This window comes from Ranitomeya variabilis, chromosome 3, assembly GCF_051348905.1.
Source record: "Ranitomeya variabilis isolate aRanVar5 chromosome 3, aRanVar5.hap1, whole genome shotgun sequence".
Classification (NCBI taxonomy): Eukaryota; Metazoa; Chordata; class Amphibia; order Anura; family Dendrobatidae; genus Ranitomeya; species Ranitomeya variabilis.
Window position 1 is genome coordinate 628,400,145 of NC_135234.1, and position 26,226 is coordinate 628,426,370.

The window sequence follows — 26,226 nt, forward strand, 5'->3', positions numbered from 1 at the left end:
GGGGCACTTAGCCCCTCTCTTCCCACTCCCGTGTAGCGGTGGGATATGGAGTAATAAGGGGTTAATGTCACCTTGCTATTGTAAGGTGACATTAAGCCGGGTTAATAACGGAGATGCGTCAATAAGACGCCTATCCGTTATTAATCCAATACTAAAAAAGGGTTAATAAAACACGCACACATTAGGAAAAAGTATTTTAATATTCTTCATTTAACCATACTTACCATACTTCAGCGCCTGCAAAAAACGTAAAATAATAAACCGTATACTACCTGTCCGCCGTAGTCAAATTAATAACGAGGGTCCCACGACGATCCCCCCTATAGAACAGTGACATCGGGTGATGTCACTGCTCTATAGGACCCTAAGTGACACACTGACAGGAGACAATGGCTCCTGCAGTGCATCACTGAGGTTACTAAAGTTCACTGGTCTCACTTTATGGCAAAAAGCTGCGTGGGAACTTCCTCACACAGCAATGCCATAAAGTGAGACTAGGGACTATTTTCTCACAGGGGCGTAGGAATACATTGTGGGGAATACATTGTGGAAGGATACCTTCCTCCCCTCATTGTGTTCCTGGAGCCCCTGGAGAGTGGTTGCATCAGCAGATTCTCCAGCTCTCCACGGGAGATCGTCGAGGGACACTCGATTTAATTGGATTTCTGCGGATCAGGGAGTATAGTGTTTGTTTATTATTTTAATATTTTTTACAGATGACAATGGCTTCGGGGATCAAAGTGACAAGTGATGGTGAGTATATACTCTGTTATATGTACTGTATGTCTGCATGTACTGTATGTATGTACTGTATGTATGTACTGTATGCGGCATGCCGCATGTTGTCGCATGGCGCATGTCGTCGCATGCCGCATGTCGTCGCATGCAGCATGTCGTCGCATGCAGCATGTCGTCGCATGTTGTCGCATGGCGCATGTCGTCGCATGGCGCATGTCGTCGCATGCTGCATGTCGTCGCATGCTGCATGCCGATGCATGGCGCATGTCGACGCATGGCGCATGTCGTCGCATGGCGCCACATGTCGTCGCATGGCGCATGTCGGCGCATGTCGACGCATGCCGCCGCATGTCGTCGCATGGCGCATGCCGTCGCATGGCGCATGTCGTCGCATGCTGCATGTCGCATGTTCTGTATGTGTTCTATGTATGTATGTACTGTACATGTGTTTTTTTTTTACATTCAACACATTAGCCGGATGATGGGACTACTACTGTCCCATCATTGGCTAATGTGTCACTCACTGTCACTGTAGCAGGCAGAGCCCGATGGGACTTGTAGTCCCATCGGACATGCCTGCACACAGTGACAATGCCCCCGCCACCACCACCGCACAGCCACCTTCAGCACCACGCAGACCCCCGCCGTCGCACCGGCTGCCACGGCACCGGCCGCCGCCACCACGGCATCGGCCGCCGCCGTGGGACCGGCCGCCCACGCACCGGCCGCCGCCGGTACAGTGCAGTACACCGGCCGCCGCCGCCAAGGGACCAGCCGCCGCACATCTCGGCAAGCAGATCCCAGCACCAGACACCTGCAGTGCACAGCCCCGCCCGCCCCCAGCAAAGCCCCGCCCGCCCCCAGCACAGCACAGGCAGCCCACAGCCCAGTCACTCTTGAGTGACTGCTGACTGTGCGGCTGGGACACGCCTGTTACTGACGTCACGTCAATTTCCAGAGTCTGGAAATTGACGTGACGTCGGCGGAAATTAGCGGTGGCTGCAGCCTCGGGGTCACGTGACCCGGACTCAGCCACCAGCATAGCGCCGCTCACAGGCGAAAAAGGCAACGCAAGGTATTTACAAAATTCGTCAGGGGCCCCGGGGGGATAAATTGGGGGGATAATTGAAAGTAGTGGACAACCCCTTTAAGGGCTCGCTCACACGAGCGTATAACACAGACGAGTGCTATGCGATAAAACATATAAACATAGTACCCAGTGTTATTCTGCTTCATCTCAGATCTGCGATTATTTTCTCATGTTGATTCGGCATGAGAAAACAATCGCAGCATGCTATGAGTGCATCCAAGAATCTGATCGCACTCACCCATACAAGTCAATGGGTGTGTGTGAATTGGACTGTCATCCCAGTGCAGTCTGATTACTGCGGATGCCGGCAATTCAGGAGATGGAGAAATTACTTTCTCGGTCTCCTCTGCACCTGTGCTCCGATTCTCTCATGTGAGAAAATCAGAGCACAGAGCACTGACACTTGGCTCAATCTCTGACAGACTTTGAGCCAAGTGCGATTTTCATAATTGGCCCCAATGTTGTCGAACGAAGCAACAAACCCTCATGTGACTCCTGCCAAAAATTGTACATGTCTCTGATATGTTCCGTGGACCACTCGATCCAAGGAAAAAAAAAATTGGGCATGTGTACAGTCTCATAGAATATCATGGGTACGAGTGCTAGCTGTGAAAATTGAGATAGCACTCGTACGTGAAATTCGGAGTTATGAATGAGGCCTGAATCTCACAAGATCGCACTGCTGATGCCGCTCTAATTCAGTCCACTGACAGATTGCCTTAGGTTCATGTTCCTTTAACACCAGGCGGTAGAGGTCCCTTAATTGTCACTTTATTCAACAATTATTGTATAAGTTGCCAAAAGTAATTGCGATGATTAAAGGGGAACCAGGCACCTGGGGTTAGACATTGGCACCAAGACTGGTCATGTGGCCAAAGATTGCTATACGCCCCTGCTATATCACAGCATAATTCAGGTGAATGGGACCGTGACAAACAAGTCACAAAAAGTTTGACCCAGTTGGATTCTTTAGAACTTGCTTGTTGCAGTACCCTCGGGAAAGCAATGCAGTAGCACATCACGATTTTGTTTGCGCAACCTTTGTCGAGGCCAAAGTCGCTGTGTAGTCCTGCCATAAAAAAATACTGCTCAACTGTCAGGAGCAAGAAGCAATAAAAGAAAAAAGGGCCATCTAGCACCATTGTAGTTAAAGGGTTAAAAAAAAACCTTGAGAATTTATTTTGAACACATTTAAAAGTCCTTAACAGACAGCAGTGAGACCACTAAAGGGACGCAGCTATTCATAAATGTGATGGGCAGGCGTAGCCACCCCCTATCTCGTCCATGTCCGCCCATGCCACTTCCTATTGGCATAGCTGGCCTAGACTGCTGCGTAAACGCCAAATGGAGCAATATGTTTGCTCACATCATAACTCTGGAATAAACACTTTAATGGATAGGATCCAATAGAGTCAGTTTGCTTTTTTAGTTTTATGACAGCCTGTTTTTTAAAGAGGGCATGTCAGCTGGTCACAAGTGGGCACTTTTTGCTCCTACTTAGGGATAAGCGGACCCGTGGAAGTTCGGATTCAACAGGTTTGGCCGGACTTTAGTCCAAAGTTTGGTTCGGGTACCCAAACTTGACCCGATCTTGACTCCAAACCTCATAGAAACCAATGGGAACCCAAACTTTGGTGAGCCGGACAATTGCCCTGCAAACACATGTGGATTGGGAAATTATCGTTGTCATCAGCCCCCTACATATAATAAAATAGCACCCTGTAGTGTCTTTCACACTACAGCACTAAAGGGTATTTTTAGCCTTGTTTAACCTATTAAAAACCAGAGTGAGGTTTTTTTTTTTTACAGATGGGAGAAAGAGGGAATTTTTTTTTTTTTTTTTTAAATAAAGGACTTTTGTGTGCTTATTTATTTTTACTATAGAGTTAGTAATGGGGGGTCTCACAGACGCCTCTCCATTACTAACGCCTGGGCTTGATGTCAGCGCCAGTTGCTGACATCAACTCCAAAACCATCACCCTGATTGCCAAAGCACCAGAAAAATCGGAAAGAGCAGAGGCTAATAGGCAGAATTGGTGCAATTGGGTCGCCATTTCTGGGGTGGCTGAGGGGTGGTGTTAGCTTAGAAGGGGCCTATATCCAAAGACCTTTCCAGCCTCTTAACATCAGCCTGCATCTGTCTGCTTAGCCTTTGCTGGTTATTAAAAATAGGGGGGATAGGTCCCCCTATTTTTTGTAACCAGCAAAGGCAAAGCAGACATCTGTGAGCTGATATGAATAGACTGGGAAGGTCCAGGAATATTGGCCATTTCCAAGCATAATAAGATCAGCTCACAGCTATTTGTTTTCCCTTAGCTGATTATAAAAAGTAGGGGACAATGTTTTTTTTTTTTTAATTATTCATTTATTTCTTTAACATGGTTATACAGCCCGGGTCACGTTGTCAATAGGCTTTATTCGTCTGACGAACCCATACAGTATCACAGACTTCTGTTTAGAAGTCCGTGTTTGGAGGTTCAGCACTGGACACTACATGCCCGGTACGAACCCTGAGCTTTACCGTTTGGGTTTTCTCAAACTGTATGGTGGATTGAAGAAAAAAACAATTAAAAAACGGCATACTCAGAGAGTAGCAACACAGAATAACAGCAAAGGCTGGCCACTTTTGACCTGGTAACATGTCCTCTTTAAGCACATGTTCACCTTTGAACACACTATACACTTCACACACAGATAACGTGTATAAAAAAAGTTAGGTAACTTTGTAAATACATTGAATTATATTCCAGGTACCATAATTGTAACATAGTTTTAGTATAAGATAAATAAAGGATTGAATTTACAAAGCTATAAACTTTTTATATAGTCTATATTTTAATATATACTAAAATGATATATGAAGGTGAACTTTTGTATCAAAAGTCAAACCTTTTTTGTTGCCAGTATTCTGATTAAATTTTGATATGAAAACCTATTAAAGATGTTGTCCGGTTTCAATCGATAAGTCTGTAGTCACTCTGTGTGACTGCAGACTTATGAATCCCCCCAGGGCAAGCACTGTGCACTGCGGGGATTATGTATGCGTTAGGGCTGTCCCACACGTCCAGATAATTCCGGTACCAGAATAAATCGGTACCGGAGTTATCCGTGTCCGTGTGCCTGGGAACTCACGGAGGCCATACGTGCGGCACACGTGTGCCGCCCGTATGGCGAGTGGGTACCACACGGAGCGTGTGGTACCCACTCTGCATGGTGCTGAAGCTGCGATTCATATCTTCCCTGCAGCAGCGTTTGCTGCAGAGAAAATATGAAGAATAGTGTTTAAAATAAAGATCTATGTGTCCGCCGCCCCCCCACCCCCTGTGCGCCCCCCCGCTGGTCAGAAAATACTTACCCGCTCCCTCGCTGCTTCCTGGTCTGGCCGCGGCTTCTCCTGCATGCAGTCACGTGGGGCCGATCATTTACAGTCATGAATATGTGGCTCCACCTCCCATAGGGGCGGAGCCGACTATTCATGATTGTAAATGATCGGCCCCACGTGACCGCATACAGTAGCAGGCGCGGCCAGACCAGGAAGGAGCGAGGGAGCGGGTAAGTATTTTCTGACCAGCGGGGGGGCGCACAGGGGGTGGGGGGGCGGCGGACACCTAAATCTTTATTTTTAACACTATTCTTCATATTTTCTCTACAGCAAACGCTGCTGCAGGGAAGATATGAATACCGGCTTCAGCACCATGTGGGGGGGACAGCGCTTACTGTAGCGCTGTCTCCTGCACGCACACGGACCCCAGACGGAGAATGTCCATGTGAGGTCCGTGTTTTACACGGACCCATTGACTCTATTGGGTCCGTGTAATACGTGCGCTCCCACGAACACTGACATGTCTCCGTGTTTGGCACACGGAGACACGGTCCGCAAAAAATCAATGACATCTGAACAGATGCATTGATTTTTATGGGTCTACGTGTGTCAGTGTCTCCGGTACGTGAGGAAACTGTCACCTCACGTACCGGAGCCACTGATGTGTGAAACCGGCCTTATACAAACTCCTGATCAGTGGGCAGGGCGGCCCATACAAGTGTATGGAGTGAGGCTGCGTCCACTGGCCGGGAGTATGTATATCTCATACATAATCCACGGTCCCAGGTCAGAGACTGGCGAATCTTCCCTGGGGGGGATTAATATGTCTGCAGTCCCACAGAGTGACTACAGACTTATCAATCTGGACTGGACAACCCCTTTAACTAAGGGCTTGTTCAGTTTTTCTAGTATGAGTTCTATATGTGTTCTTCATTTATAGACCTTGCACGTATTATAGCATATGGGACTATTAACATGTCCATGATTTTTGGCTGGCTGAGTAGTCCACACACAATCACAGAGACATGTCTTATTTTGATCCTAGTCTCTGATCAATTTCATCATTGCAAGTGTATGGACCCATGTAAAAATCGCACTATGGGAGGTGGAGCCGCATATTCATCACTGTAATGAGCGGCACCACGTGACCACTCATACAGGACATGCTGCGGCGCTGAGAGGAAGCATCAAGGGAGCTGGGTGAGTATTTTAATGTCGGCGGGCGGGAACTTGATTTTAACCACACAAAAAATAAAAAAACAATTTTTCATTCCTTCTCTCCAGCGAACGCTGCTGGGAAAAAGGAATGAATTCCGGTTTCAGCACCCAAAGCAGGGGACAGCGCTTACTGTAGCGCTGTCTCCTGCACAGTCCGTGTGGTACTTAGTCGGCACACGGACAGCACACGGACAGCATCCGTGTGCGGTACGTGTTTACACGGACCCATTGACTTTAATGGGTCCGTGTGATACGTGCGCTCCCACGAACACTGACATGTCTCCGTGTTTTTCAAACGGACACACGGTCCGTGAAAACACGCTGACATGTGCAGAGACACATTTATTTTAATGTGTCTACGTGAGTCAGTGTCTCTGGTACGTGAGGAAACTGTCACCACACGTCCTGGAGCCACTGATGTGTGAAACAGGCCTAAGGCCCTGTGCACATGAGTGATGTTCTCGCACAATGGTTTTTTGCGTAATGCACTCATACCTGTGATATTCTATGGGGCTGAGCACAAGTACAATTTTTTCCCCAAACTGAATGGTCCACAACAAAATTTGGAGACATTTCCAACTTTGATCTAAGCATCTGATCAAAATCGGCAATGCAAGTCTATATGTCCGTGAAAAAATGGACATGACATCTGAGTGCGGTCTGATTTTCATGGACTCTCCACCTGAAACCATTCTGATCAAAGTCTGAGGCCGGAGTCACACTAGAGAGGAATACGGACGAGTGCTATGCGAGAAAAAAGTTTCTGAACATTTTCCCACTCTGTCAAGTTCACCTCAGGTCAGGCTCTGAGTCTGCACATGCTCAGACTCACATTCAGTGCATAGATACACCATAGATACACCACAACAACGCTGTGGAAGAGTGCACTCACAAACCTCAAGCGAACTCCCTGCATGTCCGATTTATCCTTTATGAAGCGACTATATGATTAAGACTTGGGAGGAGTCGAAACATCAGTTCAGTTTCTGGTCGCTTTCTACATTGTGGAATCCTATGTTTAATGTCCTATTAATAAATTTTCACTATCATTGCAACATAAATCATCAGAGAGTGCGGTGTATTCTATTAATTCTGCTCAGTGACATCAGCGGTAGTCGGCCCCGCCTGACCTGAGGTGAACTTGACAGCGTGGGAAAATGTTCAGAAACTTTCCCACGCTAATAAGTTTATGTCCAGTCAGGTGGGGAGGCTGCGCAGGCAGCTTTTCATTCATTACACACAGTGGTTTACAGCCCGGCCGGTAGCATTAGCAGTGCTCCCGGTTGTAAACTATTTAACCCCTTTAGATGGATTGCAGCGTGGGACTTGACCGTACAGTGGACAGGTATGGGAGATTGTTGCTCTTTTATTTTGGATTTTTTTACAGATGAACAAGGGCTTCGCTTAGATTGAGAGTGTAATAAAGATGTTAAACCTGTGTGCTTAATTATTTCATTAAAAGACTTTATTCTTAATGTGTGTGTGTATTTTTTTAACCCATTCATACTATTGGATTAATAATGGAGAGGATTATCGGCTATTCTGCTAACTCTCTATGAAATATAAAGATATATATATATATATATATATATATATATATATATATATATACTGTATATATATATATACTGTATATATATATATATATGTGTGTGTCTCACTGACATATATATATATATATATATATATATATATATAGACTGTATATATATTTTCATGAATATTTGAGGCAATGGATCCATTATATGTCCATTTTACATGGCGGCGAGAAAATCTCGCCATACGGATGACATATGGATACTTTGATGCGGGTAAATCGCATCCTTGCACTGCACATGGATGACATACGGATCACTGTTCATGAAACATTTGTACGATTCTCGTCCGTGAAAAACGGACCGATTTTTTTATACGTTGTGTGTGACTTCAGCCTGATCAGGATAATCGGACCGTCTTTCTCCAATGTGGAGAACATGGTTCTATGAGAGCCTCGTTCTTAGTCACATTGAGAAGTGACTTCCGGTCCACCCAGCAAACACTGGAGTGATCCGGCTAGTCACAACTCCAGTCAACGTAGTGCAGAAGAGGCGCTGTGAACAACAGAAGATGGCGAGTGGTAACTACTTTTCTAACCACAGGGAATATACATTACTCATACCTATCTGGTGGTGAAATAAAAGAAAAACCCATAGTGGTCATTTAACACTGTGATGTGACTTGCAGCTTGTGTGCCCAATTCATAATCTCCAACAAAGCCCCCAACTATCAAGGTTCTTTAACAGTATGGTCAAAGGGATCTTTTGGGCCTCCTGGGTGCAAATGCAACCTCTGCACCCACTACAGCTCTGCTCTTGTCCTCACAAACATTGAGTAAAAACATGGACAAGTAGAGAGCAAAATCTCAACTATGCCCAAAGGGAATGATGCATGAAGACTTGTGTTGTGCATGGTACCCCGTCAGGAGGTGCGACCAATTCATGAAAGAGTAACTGTCGTTTTAATTTTTATTTCATAAATCAATAGTACAGATGAAAATAAACAACTTTGTAGTATATTTTATCACAGAAATTTGCCCTTATCTCGGACAGGACTGATCATTCAGTTTCAAAATTCTCAATTTTGGGGTAAAATCTCTATTCATTGAAGACAGAATGTTACATTATTGAGATAAGAGATGGCGGTTGGTGCTGATTAGATTCTATGTAGAGGAAAGGAGGGGAAGAGAGAGTGGATAGAGGCAGAACTCCTCCTCCTCCTCCTCCCCCTGCAGTTCACATAGAATCTTATCAGTAGCAGCTGCCACCTCCTATCTCACTAATGTAACAATCTGTCTTCACTGAATACAGATTTTATCTCAGAATTGAGAATTTTGATAAAGACTGAGCAATTCTGTCCCAGAAAGAATCAGATTTCTCTGATAACATATATTACAATGTTGTTTATTTTTATGTTTTCTATTTATTAATAAAAATTAAGTTGATGGTTACTCTGTGGGATATGTGCCCATGGTCAGTAAGCTTTGGATGCAGCACATGTCCGTGCGGACGGCTATTGAACGCAGGTGATTCCACATGTGTTCATTGTACCGTGTGGAATCAATATGGGTAAGATTTATCTTGTGGAGGCTCGCATATCCGCAAGATAAATTGACATGCTGCAGTCTGGAAAGACGCGACGCATGTCCGTCTCCGTGGGTGATCCGCGGGCGTCCCTGGACACATAGTAGAGATGGTATTTCTTGAAATCTCATCCACTATGCTGTAACATCTGGCCGCTGCGGGTTGGACACTGCGGAAGTACACAGTGTCCAACCCGCAGCGCTTACCCTAGGAGGCGGCACTTAATGACATAAACACACCTTAGGCTAAGGTCACATCAGTATTTTGAGCTTTGCATGTATTTTGGACAATAGAGCATGTCACTTTTTTCAGCGTTTTTCACCCGTTGACTTGAATGAGTGGTGAAAAAAACGCACCAAAAACGCAGGTATCATGTCTTGCAGCGTTTTTGTGCCAAAACTTCATTCTTTGGAATAGAACTTTTTTTTCAATACTAAACTTTATCAGCATGCACAAGAGACAAATCTAGCATGCCAAAACTGCACAGAACACGCATCAAAAATGTAAGAAAAAAATAAGGAAAACATGATTTTTTTCTGCAGCTTCTTTCCTGCCAAGAGATCAGGTTTTGTTGCAGAAAAAAAAAACCTATGAAAAAATGGAGCGCATGAGCATTACCCTGACAATTATGCCTCTGCCAGAGATGTTACTCCAGCAATGGGCATGAATATATTTCTAGGCGATATTTATTATGCCACTACGGAGGCATCACTATTGGTGGATCAGATTTGTGCTTTTTCCTGCCCGATCTCGCCACCAGCAAAACTACAAGATTTTTTGCACAACTTTGACTTGTGCAAATATCTGAAGGTGTTTTTCCCCAGAACTACCCTCATGATTTGGGGCCAAAGTGTTTGAGCCAGTGTATGGCAATGATAAACCTTGTAGCCCCTATCCAGCTACATACAGTATCTGCTGCCACACATTATAATATAATCATCTCCATCTACAGAACTAGTCGTGTCCTGAAAGGGTTAATGGCAGGAGTCAGTAATAATGCTGTCACAACACATGCTGAGAGGAGCCTGGCAGCCGTTATGGAGAACGATCCCACGGAGCAGAGAAAAGGAAGAAAGAATGACATCAACAATAATAGAAAATCGTCTCACAGGAAGAACAGTAACGATCGTATGTGCGCGGAGCAGCGTGGCTCTGCGGGCAGCCCTGGCACCTGCCGGGTACACACCTCACTCATCACTCGGTCTGCTCGCGTGTTCTCCTCATCCTTGAAGATGATGTCTGGGTTGTAGTTCAGAACCAGCTCCCGGAACCGCTCGGAATCTCGGCGGATTTTGCCCTCCGTCTTCCCGCTGGCCCCCAGGGTCTTCTCTGGCACGTTGGGCACGAACTGTTTATAGCGGAGGGGAACCAGCTTCCGTAGATACCGGCGCCGGCCCACTGGACCCCGGCCAGGACCACAGCACCTCACCGGGACCAGAAGGAGCCAGAAGCAGGCAACCAGGACCAACCCCCGGGCTGATGGCATCTCCTCGATCACAGCGGCATGGTGGGCAGCCCAGCCATGGCACAGCTCTGCAGTGTGATCAGTCGGGCATGGAGCAGGTGAGCCTGGCTGCTAATGCCCACATCGGGCGAGGAGGACTGCAGCTCATCACTGCCCGGGGCACAGTCCTAGGTAACCAGGGGGCACATGTGGCTCACTGCCCTGATGGCAGAATGACTGCAATGCCAGCGTCAGTGATGTCAGGTTACAGACTCCCCCAGAGAGGTGAGTGGCCACCTGCCACCTCCAGCATGGGCACACGCCTGCCCCCTGTCTGCCCTGTCCTCAGCACAGCAGGCCGGCTCTGCTCTCTGCCTGCCCCCGGCCATCGCCTGCCTGATATAGGGAGCAGGACCGGGCACTGTCCCACCCCGGGGCCCGCCTCCAGCCCGTGCCCGGCTCCCTCCCGATCATCCATGGGCCGAAGTCACCGCACGCCCCCTCTTGTGGCCCGTGTCTCACCCCTGCCACTTACCTGCAGGCAGTTTACCTGTTAGTTTCTTTTATAAATAGTTTATTGTTAATGTAAGCCATCTCATTGCTTGATTGTTTTAGTCTTTTTGTTTTTATCAGAATGACAATTTTTTTATTATTAGTATCATGTATATCATATATATAACGTATTCTTTTGTTTGGGGGGTCAGGGGTTAAAAAAAAAGCTATTTTAAATAATAAGAATATTATTATTATGTTATGTGTCACCATATTCTGAGAGAGATTTCTCTATTTTTCTTACTGATGTGGTTGTACAAGGGCTGTAGTTCTCATTGATATCATTCGGTATATAAAACAGTTTGATCAGATGTTTTTTCAATTTTTAACTACAGTTAATTCCGGAGATCACTGCAATGAAGGACTTATTCACGCGAGGGTATACATGGACACGTGCCATCCAATGTTATGTCGGATAGCACTCGGACCAATGTTATTCTATGGGGTAGTGCAGAACTGCGATTTTTTTTCTCATACTGATTTTGAAAATTCAAGTATGTGGCTGAGTGGAAATAATCGGACTGCACTCAGATGACATCCAAGTGCAGTCCGATTTACGCAGACTCACACAATGGAGAAGGTGGAAACATTTTGTTCTCCATCTTCTCCTCACTTGTGCTACGATTGGCTCATCCTAGTGAATCTAATCACTATGCTGAAACTCTAAAACCCAGATCAGAGTTTGATTGGATTGTCATTAATATAATTGATACGATTCCCGTGAGAGAATTTACGCTCGTTTATACCGTATACAGTATAAGTTTTATTATATTTTTCTGCGTTTGGAAAACTAAAAATCCTGTTTTTAAGAAAAGCTTTTATAAAACCCATAACAGTTTTCAATTTTTTCTTGCTCACATGGTGATGCAAATTATGTTTACTTTATTTTTTTTACTTTTTCTTATAATTTTAACCTTTTTCTTATTTATTTTTTTTCGTTCATGTGACCAGTATTTTATTAAATTATTTATCACTGCTACACTTGTTAGTAGATATTATAAGATGGTAGATCTGGTAGCAATTTTTGGGGTACCAGCTGCCATAACGACCTATCCCTCTATCCCTTTTGCTCCTCCCCACTTATCTTAGAGCAGCACTGTCATGTGTCCTGTTCTTTCAAGAAGAATGTTAGCAAGGCTCCCTATCGGCAGAGTCAGGACTGCAATGGTTGGTAAGACCTATATAGTCAGTGGATAACACAGGATAACACTGTGATGTCACAGCCGACCCTGATCCCCTCCTTATATTGTGACCATTGCACACATTCATTCGATGCTTCAGTACAAAAGATCAGGTCAGAGTCTGTTCATTGTGTCTAATGTCCATGTGTTGCTTCCTGAAACAAAAAGAAGGTAGATTCCAAAGAAAATTTTATTTAAACATAAGTACTGAGGACTAAGGGCATCTTTGTTGCCCGAAACGCGTCCAGGTGCTGGTTGCTCTCCGTCACCTTCATGCTGGTCATGTTCTAGCAGCGTTTTAAATGTTTAAATAAAATTTTGCATTTTTATCCCGGAGCTGGATCCACACCGTTTCTTTCTACATACCAATCAGTGTTGTGGCAGCAACACTCTGTATCCGTGCTCGGACTGACTTCTACCATCTCGTCTGAACTAAGGGTGAGCTGAAATACCGTTCTTTTTTCAGATTCCAAAGAAACCCCACTGCTCAAAAAAACACAGCATGCAGTAAAATACCACATCCTAGATATCACTGGATGAAATATTCAAGTTGCAAATCTTTATCAGTTATATAGTGGAATGCGTTGAGAACAATAACATAAAAAACGATCAATGTAAATCAAAATTAATATCCCATGGATGTCTAGATTTTGAATGATACTCAAAATTAAAGTGGAAAATCAAATTGCAGGCTGATCCAACTTCAGTGGAAATACCTAACGACAAGGAAATGATGCTCAGTAGTGTGTGTGGCCTCCACGTGCCTGTATGACCTCACTACAATGCCTGAGCATGCTCCTGATGAGGCAGTGGATGGTCTCCTGAGGGATCTCCTCCCAGTCATGGACTAAAGCATCCGCCAACTCCTGGACAGTCTGTCGTGCAATGTGACATTGGTGGATGGAGCGAGACATAATGTCCCAGATGTGCTCGATTGGATTCAGGTCTGGGGAACAGGCGTGCCAGTCCATAGCATCATCAATGCCTTCATCATGCAGGAACTGCTGACACACTTCATCCATCTGAGACCTAGCATTGTCCTGCATCAGAATGAACCCATGGCCCAGTGTGCCTACATATGATCTCACAATAGGACTGAGGATCTCATCCCGGTACCAAATGGCAGTCAGTGTACCTCTGGCTAGCACATGAAGGGCTGTGCTGCCCTCCAGAGAAATGCCATCCCACACCATAACTGACCCACTGCCAAACCGGTCCTGCTGGAAGATGTTGCAGGCAGCAGAACGTTCTCCACGGCGTCTCCAGAATCTGTTACGCCTGTCACATGTGCTCAGTGCGAACCTGCTCTCATCCATGAAGAGCACAGGGCACCAATGTTGAATCTGCCAATATTGGTGTTCTCTGTCAATTGCAAATGCCAATCACTGTGCACGATGTTGGGCTGTAAGCACATCATCCAGTTGTGGAGGTCACATGCTCATACCACCTTCATGGAGTCTGTTTCTGACAGTTTGAAGAGACACATGGATGTTAGTGGCCTACTGGAGGTCATTTTGCAGGGCTATGGCACTGCTCCTCCTGTTCATTCTTGCACAAAGGAGGAGGTAGCGGTCATGCTGCTGGGTTGTTGCCCTCTTACGGCGCCCTCTATGTGTCAGGACTCTGAACATTTTTTATTACCTTTTTGTGCATTACTACCCTTTTCCAAGATGGCGTCTTTGGTCTCATGTGCACTGTGTCTTCCTGCTATAAAACTCCACCCCAGCCTTCAGTCTGTGCTAGAGTAATCTGCCTTGCATCCAGCTCCTGACCTCTGGTGACTCCCTGGCTATATACCTGCTCCTGTGAACCTGTGGGGTTATCCTGCTACTCTGCTCTGAGTTCCTGCTGCATACACCAGTTCCAGTAATCCTCCTTCATCTGCTGCTCGTGTTTGCTTCCATCTGCATTTGCTGGACATGTAAGCTGTTTCTGCTCTGCAAGAACCTGAGACTATTACCCAGACCTCCCTGGTTGAGCTAAGATATTATTTGAACTGCCTTATAAGCATATCTATCTGTGTTTTGGACTAAGCAAGGACTTATTCGTGTCAAGTATCCTCAAGAATAATTGTGCTTCATAGACTTTCTGCATGATTGCATTTTCCTCTGAAGTTTCCTATAGACTGCTGAGCTGCATTTGATATTTGCACCAAGTGTTGTGGACTTGAGTTTCTCTCTGCACCTGTTTGAATCACCGTGTGATAATATAGACTTTACCACTTATAAAACTGTGTCCTGTAGTTGTCTTGTTCCACACAAAGAGTCTCCTGAGTTATCCCCTATAATTATTACACTGTGTCTCCTGGTGTACTGGTCTGTCTCCTGGTATATGCCCCATGTTGTGGACACTGTGCTGTCAGACAAAGCTGCCCTTCTTGCCACAGATAGCTTTGATGTGCCATCCTGGATGAGCTGCAATACCTGAAAAACTTCTGTGGGTTGTAGGCACCGCCTCATGCTACTGTACCTCTAGAGGTGAGAGCAATAAAAAAAATGCAAAAGTGACCAAAACAACAGCCAAAAAGGATGAGAACAGAGAAATGGTCTGTGGACACCCCCTGCAGAACCACTCCTTTATAGGGGTTGTCTTGCTAATTGCCTATCATTTCTACCTGTTGTCTGTTCCATTTGCTCAACAGCAGGAGAAATTGATTCACATTCAGTGTTGCTTCATAACTGGACAGGTTGTTTTCACAGAAGTGTGATTGACTTGGAGCTACATTGTGTTGTTTAAGTATTCCCTATATTTTTAGAGCAGTGTATATATATTTATGTATACATTTAAAGAGGACCTTTCACTAATTTTTTCATGTTGAATTGTACACACAATGTACAGTAAAAATTGACTGCAGAACTGAATAAAACATTATTTATTATATTTTTTTATTTTGTCTCTATGTTACAGAGATATTAGCATTGAAAATATTTGCCACCTAATGAGTTAACTTTTGTTAAATCCAAGTGGATGTTCCCAAATGGTTTTCACTGGGGGAGTGTGCTTAATCTCCCAGTATGATGGTGACCAATCACAAGCAAGCAGCAACACAGCAGAAAAAGAACACGCCCAAAATAGTTTAGAGCAGGTTTCTCAGTGTGTGAGCTGAAATGATGCAACCCTGATCTTCTTGTCTAACCTATTACATGGCTAGAAAGCACAAATGACTAATACCTTTCAAGTAAGGCTTCTTTCAAACTTCCGTCTTCCAAATCTGCACATGATCTGTCAAGACGTTGAAATGACGGATCCTGTGCAGATTGTGGAAAACGTGTGCACTGGGCCCGTCTTTCTGACGGACCCGTCGCGGCTATGTGCACCTGTTGTGTATGTGTCTTCACAGTGGTTTTCCGCTGCAAAAACGCATACACAACACAAACCAGGTTAAAAAAAAATAAAAAATCGCAGTATTCTCACCTACCGGCGTTCCAGCGCAGCGATGCTCCCAGCAGCTAGCGTTCCTAGTAATACATTGCGAAATCTTGCGAAAAGTCACGGTCTCGCAAGATTTCGCAATGTATTACTAGGAAGCAATACTAGCTGCCGGGAGCATCGGTGACGCTGCGTAGGAACGCCGGTAGGTGAGAATATTGCGATTTTTTATTTTTTTAATTATTTTTAATATTATATCTTGTTACTATTGATGCTGCATAGGCAGCATCAACAGTAAGAAGAGAAAGAGAGCGAGCAAGAGAGAATTTCCCTGACAGGAATTTCTTTCACTCATGCTCAGTTTGAAAAGGCGGGACCCATCGCTGGATTCCTGCTTTTCACAGTCAGCGACGCATCCTGCGCCCATAGGCTTCCATTGTAGCCAGTGAGGGGCAGTGCAGGATGCTTCGCTGACTGATTTTCCGACATGCAGAAAAAACGATCCTCTGAACATTTTCTCTGCCCGACGGACCATTTTTTTTACCCAGGATCCAGTGCACGACGGATGAAATGGATGGCCATCCGTCACAATCCGTCGCTAATACAAGTCTACGAGAAAATGCTGGATCCTGCATTCTCAAAAATCGACAGATTGTGATGGAAGCTGAAAGACGGAAGTGTGAAAGAGGCCTAAGGTCCCTGCGAGGAAAGGCAGCGCCTGAGTTTAGCTTTGTGACATTACATTATAAACTATCTTCAACTCATAGCAAGGTCACTTGGCGCATCCCATTTCACATAAAAACTACATACAAGATTTTTGCAGAACTTAATACCTGTTTTCTCCTCCCTGACATATTTCCCCACCTTCACGCATATTGGCGAGATCAGATGACAGTCTAATTTGTTAGGGTGGCCTCCCGACTCTTATATGATGTTGGATAAGAGAAGAATCCAGCCTGCTAAACTTTAGAGGACAATCTTTTTGTACTCCCTGGAAATTTGCTATTGCCAAGTGGCTTTCAGATAGAGAACACATTCGAGTGAGCCAAGGATTGCTTTGTATGAGGGAAATGGGAGCGATAGCTGTCTGTAGAAGGATCCTTTAAAGGATAGTTATGTATTGGGGTCTTGGATCAGCTTTATCTATGACCCTACCTATTATAGTAAGAGCCCAGCTGTAAGTCCCTTCGTCTCTCCTGTGGTAAGGGGCATACCATACATAGCGGCAGCCCATATGAACGCTAAAGGGCTTGTAAGTCTTGGAGGGCCAGTGCCACTCAGCATTGGGACCCTTCCCCCTGTCATCACAATTTTAGCATTATTCACATCCTCAGGACGTGAATGCTGCTGAATAAAATGGTGAATCAGGGAGCCGAAGGCTCCATGATCCACAATTCAGTCTGCGCTGGTGAGTCTGAGACTCTGTGTACTGCCAGCGCAATGATGTCATGTCACAAGGGTGCCACATCCCCGTGGAAGATTTGGAGTTAGACAATCACATCGAGTAATGAATCGCAGTCCTCTTTAGAGATGGTGTAATTCATGTCCTAATTTAAATGGATTACCTTTCTTACAGTGCTGAAAGGGTTAAGGACTCTTTCCATGCTGGCTGAGACCATACAGCCTGGTTGTTCTTAGCTGCAACTGCGTACCCTTTACTCCCTCTATATATACCAACTCTGGGCGTTTAGTCCCTGCCGGTGAAAGATTCATCTTCCTGTGCTGTGTGCTAAAGCTAAGTACCGTATTTTTCGGGCTATAAGACGCACCGGACGATAAGAAGCACCCCAAATTTTGGGGTGGAAAATAGCAGAAAAAAGATTTTTATAAGATGGGGGTCCGTCTTATTGTCCGAATATAAGGTATCTTACCTGAGGGCCAGCGGTGGTAGTGCGGGGTCACAGGAGGCAAGGTACCTTCCTCAGGAAGCAGGCGGCAGCAAAAGTGGGGCAATGTTGCAGTCCTGGGGTGCGATGCTGTGGGTCCGGTGTTGGCAGTGAGGCAGAGCATGGAGCAGGGTTCCTTCCTCAGGATGCCAGCGGCAGCAGAAGTGGGGCAATGCTGCAGTCCTGGGGTGTGGCCCTCGACTTCAGAAAAATGGCTGCCAAGATCTCAATCTGCGCATGCGCTGCCTCAGCTTCAGAAAGATGGCTGCAGGGAAACCGGCTTATACACTCAGCTCTGCTCACCATGGACACCGGGCCGCGTATCACCACATTTCTGCCGCCGGCATCCTGAGGAAGGAACCCTGCTCAGGTGCACTCTGCACTGCCCACCGCCGACGCCAAGCCTCAGAATCGCCACAGCATTGCCACATCTCTGCCGCCGCCGGTTCCGCTGCTACATCACTGCTGAAACCTGCCAGTTAGCATGCGTTTGGACTGTAAAACACCCCCCCCCATTTTCCTCCCAATTTTTTTTGGGAAAAAGTGCATCTTATAGTCCAAAAAATACAGTAGTTGAAGTTTGGAGTTGGAGTTGTAGTGTTCTGTAATTTACTGTTGTGCGTTTATATCCAAGTCCCTTTGCCTATCCCCCGCCCTATTGCTGGTTAGTGCTTTTGGATGATAGATCTTTTCTGTTATCCCTGTTTTGTCTTTGTGTCTGGTTTACCTTTCATTTTTGTCCCATGCCTCATGGGGTGGGGGAGGGGACAGATTAAGGTTTCTACAGGAACATAGTAATGTTGGAGACTCGGCCTCTCTACTTTTAAGAGTACCTCCAGGACAAGGATAGTAAGTTTCCCAGCTCCAGGAACACTTTGAGGCCCCTTCATCCTTACTAAAGACCGGCACAGCATGACACATCACTACAACTTGCCTGTAGTGTGGAGTCTCACTACTCACACTGCATAGACTGAACCAGTGCATCAGGGAAACAAAGCGAGGTGGGTAATGTTTCTTTTTTAATGTCAGTAAGTGTGGTGGCCCAAATATTGTATGAGGGGCTATGGGGGCCATCATACTGAGTGGGTTGTTGTGGGGGCCATTATATTGTGTGAGGGGCTGTGGGGGCCATTATACTGTGTGGGGGAGCTGTAGGGGTCATCATGCTGAGTAGGAGCCTGTGGGGGGCCCCATAATAATTTGGGGCTCCCATACTGAGTGGGTGGCTGTGGGGTCCCATACTAAGTGGGGGCTTCCATACTGAGTGGGGGGCTGCTGTACCCTCATTCTGTGTGGGGCACTGGGATTTCTATGTGCGCCACTGCCTGTGGTGATCACTCCAACACAGCTGCTGTGCCCATGTGATCACCATGACATACATGAACAGCATATTGTGAGATCTTCACTTATTATGTATATGTAAATCATGTAATGAAGGAGTTAAAGGGAATTTGTCAATAGGGTCAGCCCTCCTAAGTTTTGTATATGGGCATGTACAGTGGGTACAGAAAGTATTCAGACCCCTTTAAATTTTTAATTCTTTGTTTCATTGCAGCCGTTTGGTAAATTCAAGAAAGTTCATTTTTTTCACATTAATGTACACTCTGCACCCCATCCTGACTGAAAAAAAAACAGAAATGTAGAAATTTTTGCAAATTTTATAAAAAAGAAAAACTGAAGTATCACATGGTCATAAGTATTCAGACCCTTTGCTCAGACACTCATATTTAAGTCACATGCTGTCCATTTCCTTGTGATCCTCTTTGAGATAGTTCTACTCCTTCATTGGAGTCCAGCTGTGTTTAATTAAACTGATAGCGCTTGATTTGGAAAGGCACACACCTGTCTATATAAGACCTCACAGCTCACAGTGCATGTCAGACCAAATGAGAATCATGAGGTCAAAGGAACTGGCCAAGGAGCTCAGAGACAGAATTGTGGCAAGGCACAGATCTAGCCAAGGTTACAACAGAACTTCTGCAGTACTCAAGGTTCCTAAGAGCACAGTGGCCTCCATAATCCTTAAATGGAAGAAGTTTGGGACCACCAAAAGTCTTCCTAGACCTGGCCGTCCACCCAAACTGAACAATCATGGGAGAGAGGTAAAGAAGAACCCCAAGATCACTGTGGCTGAGCTCCAGAGACGCAGTAGATGGGAGAAAGTTCCACAAAGTCAACTATCACTGCAGCCCTCCACCAGTCGGGCCTTTATGGCAGAGTGGCTTAATGGATGCATCTCCTCAGTGCAAGACATATGAAAGCCCGCATAAAGTTTGCTAAAAAACACATGAAGGACTCTCAGACTATGAGAAATAAGATTCTCTGGTCTGATGAGACGAAGATAGACCTTTTTGGTGATAATTCTAAGCGGTATGTGTGGAGAAAACCAGACTCTGCTCATCACCTGTCCAATACAATCCCAACAGTGAAACATGGTGGTGGCAGCATCATGCTATGGTGGTGCTTTTCAGCTGCAGGGACAGGACGATTGGTTGTCATTGAAGGAAACATGAATGCGGCCAAGTACAGAGATATCCTGGATGAAAACCTCTTCCAGAGTGCTCTGGACCGCAGACTTGGCTGAAGGTTCACCTTCCAACAAGACAATGACCCTAAGCACACAACTAAAATAACAAAGGAGTGGCTTCAGAACAACTCTGTGACCATTCTTGACTGTCCCAGCCAGAGCCCTGACCTAAACCGAATTGAGCATCTCTGGAGAGACCTGAAAATGGCTGTCCACCAACGTTCACCATCCAAGCTAACGGAACAGGAGAGGATCTGCAAGGAAAAATGGCAGAGGATCCCCAAATCCAGGTGTGAAAACTTCTTGCCTCATTACCAAGAAGACTCATGGCTGTACTAGCTCAAAGGAGTGCTTCTACACCATACTGAGCAAAAGGTCTGAATACTTATGATCAAGTGATATTTCAGTTTTTCTTTTTTAATAAATTTGCGAAAATTGCTACATTTGTTTTTTTTCAGTCAAGATGGGGTGCAGAGTGTACATTAATGGGAAAAAGGAGCTTTTTTGAATTTACCAAATGGCTGCAATGAAACAAAGAGTGAAAATTTTAAATGGGTTATGAATACTTTCCGTACCCACTGTAGGTCATAGGAAGCTGAATAAAGTGATACCTTGATATCTGTGATCCAATATCTTATTCCAGAGAAATCCACGTTTTTCTTATATGTAAATTACCTCTCCCAGTCTCTAGGGAGGATGGTGCCTGGAAGATAACTCTGCCTCCAGAGCTTTTTTAAAAAAATAAAAGGGGAAGTTATCAGTGTGAGACAAGTAACCAACACAAAACAGGAGAAATGAACTTGTATTCTTGCAAACATATTTTTGAAGCTCTCTGAGCTCTGATGTACTGCAGCAATATTGCAACCCTGTCTGCTTGTGAGATGGAAGCTGAAGCACTTAGAGGAACCTGCTCTGCAGTGAGATCAGGAGAGCAGAGAGCGGCCATTACACATCACACTGGCAACAGTGGTAACCATTACATATCACACTGGTAACACCCCCTTTATTTAAAAAAAGCTCTGGAGGCAGAGCTATCTTTCAGCCAGCGTCCTCCCCAGAGCCTAGAATAGGTCATTTACATAAAGTTATAAGATTATTTATCAATAACAAGTCATCTAATATGAGATATACAGATATGAGTTTTTTAAGGATTCTATAACCTGTATGCCCATATTAATAGTTTACATACTGTAGGTTGAATGTTGTGAGAGATTCCCTTTAAGATCATTGGTGGACAGCCAGAATGGCCACAATGTCACAACTGCAGCTCTCAGAGTTTGTCACTAGAATTTTTAGACTGCTAAATGGCAAATCTGCTAAGTTATGCAATAATACATTCCACTTCCATAGGATCACATTCTTTAAGAGGATTTTCATCCTGGAAAAGCTGGGTGAAAACTAATATGTCAGCTATTGCACTTTTCTCAGCTATTCTAGAATGACAAATCTATATTATTATTATTGTTACAGGTTTACCGCAACAGAATGGAGCCAGAAGACCCCAGCCTCTGATTTCTTCTACTCCTGCACTGATTAAAAGCACTTCATCTTCATATTATACAGTTAAGGTTCCTTTTAGCAGTGCAGGGGCTAATCTGCTCAGTTGAGAGCTCTTGGAAGCTTTCCTATATTAAGGCTCTCAGCTGTTCAGTATTAGCCACTCCCCTTTCCTATATATTATGGACCCTGGTAATCACTCATTGCCAGAGTAGCTTCATGCTGCATGGTTTAGAAGATGGTGGTTTGTTGTTGTTGTTTGAGAAAGTGTTTGGTGGATTAATCTAAAACTGTTGCGAGGTTTTGGTTTTGTGCTAATCCACTTCTCCTACTTTGGTTTTTCCCCATCCTCCACTACCCGGGGTTTACCTCTTGTTTGTTGGACTATATTTGCATGACTGGTATTTTCCTTTATCCCTGTTTGTATTACCTTGTTAGTCTGGTTGGTGTGTTACGGTACACTACTACTCCCCTCTTCCCTGAGTGGGGGAAGGGTACAGACTGAGGATGGGATGTTATGACAATTACGTACTAGGTAAATAAGAAGATTCAATTCTCATGAGTTTGAGAATTTGAGTACAAGCCTCAGGTACAGTAGATCAGCATTGATACCTGTAAATACAGCAAGTGACCACTGAGGCCAGTTATTGGGGTGTGCCTGGAATGAAACAAAGACTGGTAGCGACTACAGAACTATCAGTGCTGGAGTTCCGGGAGATTTAATAGGTGAGTTTTATGATTTTTTATTATTTGCTGCAAATATAAGGTAAGTGGCTGATCCCTTAAAGTGAGATCTATATGATTGCTTGTACCTAACCAAATGTAAGCTGAGTGCTAGCTTAGAGGCAAAGAATGTATCAGATACACAGAGACAGATACACACTCCTCTCTCAGCAAAGGCTTACACACAACTGCTTTATTCTCTGAACAAAGGAAGATACTACAAGCAGCAAATGGGGAGGTCGCACAACTTCTGAACAGCTAGTCACTTTGTAATTGGTTCATGTCCAACTTCATTTCCAAATATGGTGTCTTGGTGTATTCCAGTGTCTTCACTCCTGCATTCTAAAGATTCCTTCCAGGACAGTTCCAAGGACTTCTAAGGGTACCGTTACACTAAACGATTTACCAACGATCACGACCAGCGATACGACCTGGCCGTGATCGTTGGTAAGTCGTTGTGTGGTCGCTGGAGAGCTGTCACACAGACAGCTCTCCAGCGACCAACGATGCCGAAGTCCCCGGGTAACCAGGGTAAACATCGGGTTACTAAGCGCAGGGCCGCGCTTAGTAACCCGATGTTTACCCTGGTTACCATTGTAAATTTAAAAAAAAAAACCACTACATACTTACATTCCGGTGTCTGCCACGTCCCTCGCCGTCAGCTTCCCGCACTGACTGTGTCAGTGCCGGCCGTAAAGCACAGCACAGCGGTGATGTCACCGCTGTGCTCTGCTTTTACTTTACGGCCGGCGCTCATAGTCAGTGCGGGAAGCTGACGGCAAGGGACGTGGCAGACACCGGAATGTAAGTATGTAGTGTTTTTTTTTTTTTACATTTACAATGGTAACCAGGGTAAACATCGGGTTACTAAGCGCGGCCCTGCGCTTAGTAACCCGATATTTACCCTGGTTACAAGCGAACACATCGCTGGATCGGTGTCACACACGACGATCCAGCGATGACAGCGGGTGATCCAGCGACGATCTGCTACGACGTACGATTCTCAGCGGGGTCCCTGATCGCAGTGGAGTGTCAGACACAGCGATATCGTATGTATATCGCTGGAACGTCACGGATCATGCCGTCGTAGCGACCAAAGTGCCCCTGTGAGTCGGTACCCTAAGACAGTTTCAAAGACACAATCACCATCTTGCTACACCATATCTGAACTGACTTATATAAGGTTTAGTAATTGATTTAATTAGCCATTTTCTTCACATAAGTATATTAAAAAGTTGCATAGCCACTAGAGATGACTGAGTTTCCTGAAACTTGTCATCATCTTGTGTGTATAAAACAGCATGGCAGTAGTGTTGAGCGATACCGTCCGATACTTGAAAGTATCGGTATCGGAAAGTATCGGCCGATACCGGCAAAGTATCGGATCCAATCCGATACCGATACCCGATACCAATACAAGTCAATGGGACTCAAGTATCGGACGGTATTCCTGATGGTTCCCAGGGTCTGAAGGAGAGGAAACTCTCCTTCAGGCCCTGGGATCCATATAAATGTGTAAAAGAAAGAATTAAAATAAAAAATATCGCTATACTCACCTGTCCGACGCAGCCTGGACCTCAGCGAGGGAACCGACAGCGTTGTTTGTTTAAAATTTGCGCTTTTACTTGGTTACGTGAAGTCCCGGCTTGTGATTGGTCAGGGCGGCCATGTTGCCGGGACACGGACCAATCACAGCAAGCCGTGACGAAATTACGTCACGGCTTGCTGTGATTGGTCCGCGTCCCGGCAACATGGCCGCCATTAACCAATCACAAGCCGTGACGTCACGGGAGGCTGGACACGCGCGCTTTTTAAAAAGCGCGCGTGTCCAGCCTCCAGTGACGTCCTGGCTTATGATTGGTCACGGCGCCATGTTGCCGGGACGCGGACCAATCACAGCAAGCCGTGACGAAATTACGTCACGGCTTGCTGTGATTGGTCCGCGTCCCGGCAACATGGCCGCCATTAACCAATCACAAGCCGTGACGTCACGGGAGGCTGGACACGCGCGCTTTTTAAAATGGGCGCGTGTCCAGCCTCCCGTGACGTCCCGGCTTGTGATTGGTTGCGCCGCGGTCAACCAATCACAAGCCGGGAGGCTGGACACGCGCATTTTAAAATTTTAAAATGGGCGCGTGTCCAGCCTCCCGTGACGTCCCGGCTTGTGATTGGTTGCGCCGCGGTCAACCAATCACAAGCCGGGAGGCTGGACACGCGCGCGTGTTTAAAATTTTAAAATGCGCGCGTGTCCAGCCTCCCGGCTTGTGATTGGTTGATCTCGGCGCAACCAATCACAAGCCGGGACGTCACGGGAGGCTGGACACGCGCCCATTTTAAAATGCGCGCGTGTCCAGCCTCCCGTGACGTCACGGCTTGTGATTGGTTGCGTCTCCCATGTGACTGCGACGCAACCAATCACAAAGCCGGGACGTAATTTTAAAATCCTTAAGGACCTGAAATTACGTCACGGCTTGCTGTGATTGGTTGCGTCGCCCATGTGACTGCGACGCAACCAATCACAACGCCGGAACGTAATTTTAAAATCCTGAAGGACCTGAAATTACGTCACGGCTTGCTGTGATTGGTTGCGTCCCGGTCACATGGGCGGCACGCAACCAATCACAAGCCGGGACTAACGTAAAGGAAAGAAAAGCGCGAATTTTAAACAAAGAACGCTGCCGCTTCCCTCGGTAAGGTGCAGGCTGCGTCGGAGAGGTGAGTATAGCAATATTTTTTATTTTAATTCTCTCTTTTACACATTTTTACATTAATGTTGTTTCGATACCGATACCCGATATCACAAAAATATCGGATCTCGGTATCGGAATTCCGATACAGCAAGTATCGGCCGATACCCGATACTTGCAGTATCGGAATGCTCAACACTACATGGCAGTGCTTCAGCTGACACACATAAAAGGAGTGAAATGGATGCAACATTTTTCTGTTGGGGACAGGAATATGTTTATTGATTGGGATGTGTAGGAGGTAGGTACAGTCATGGCCAAAAGTATTCACACCCCTGCAATTCTGTCAGATAATACTCAGTTTCTTCCTGAAAATGATTGCAAACACAAATTCTTTGGTATTATTATCTTCATTTAATTTGTCTTAAATGAAAAAACACAAAAAGAATTGTTCTAAAGCCAAATTGGATATAATTCCACACCAAACATAAAAAAGTATTAGCACTGTTCGAAAAATCATGTGATGCTTCTCTAATTTGTGTAATTAACAGCACCTGTAACTTACCTGTGGCACGTAACAAGTGTTGGCAATAACTAAATCACACTTGCAGCCAGTTGACATGGATTAAAGTTGACTCAACCTCTGTCCTGTGTCCTTGTGTGTACCACATTGAGCATGGAGAAAAGAAAGAAGACCAAAGAACTGTCTGAGAACTTGAGAAACCAAATTGTGAGGAAGCATGAGCAATCTCAAGGCTACAAGTCCATCTCCAGAGACCTGAATGTTCCTGTGTCTACCGTGCGCAGTGTCATCAAGAAGTTTAAAGCCCATGGCACTGTGGCTAACCTCCCTAGATGTGGACGGAAAAGAAA

General features: G+C 45.4%; 1 protein-coding gene across 1 annotated transcript in view; it reads right to left on the bottom strand.

Annotated features, from left to right (window-relative positions):
- DHH (desert hedgehog signaling molecule) overlaps positions 1-11,414 on the bottom strand; it is a 118,403-nt gene extending 106,989 nt beyond the window's left edge. Inside the window, exon 1 of the mRNA XM_077297481.1 lies at positions 10,674-11,414. Within this exon, the coding sequence (XP_077153596.1) occupies positions 10,674-10,973 (300 nt within the window). The 5' untranslated portion in view covers positions 10,974-11,414. The remainder of the gene's footprint in view (positions 1-10,673) is intronic.
- Positions 11,415-26,226: the final 14,812 nt, after the last annotated feature.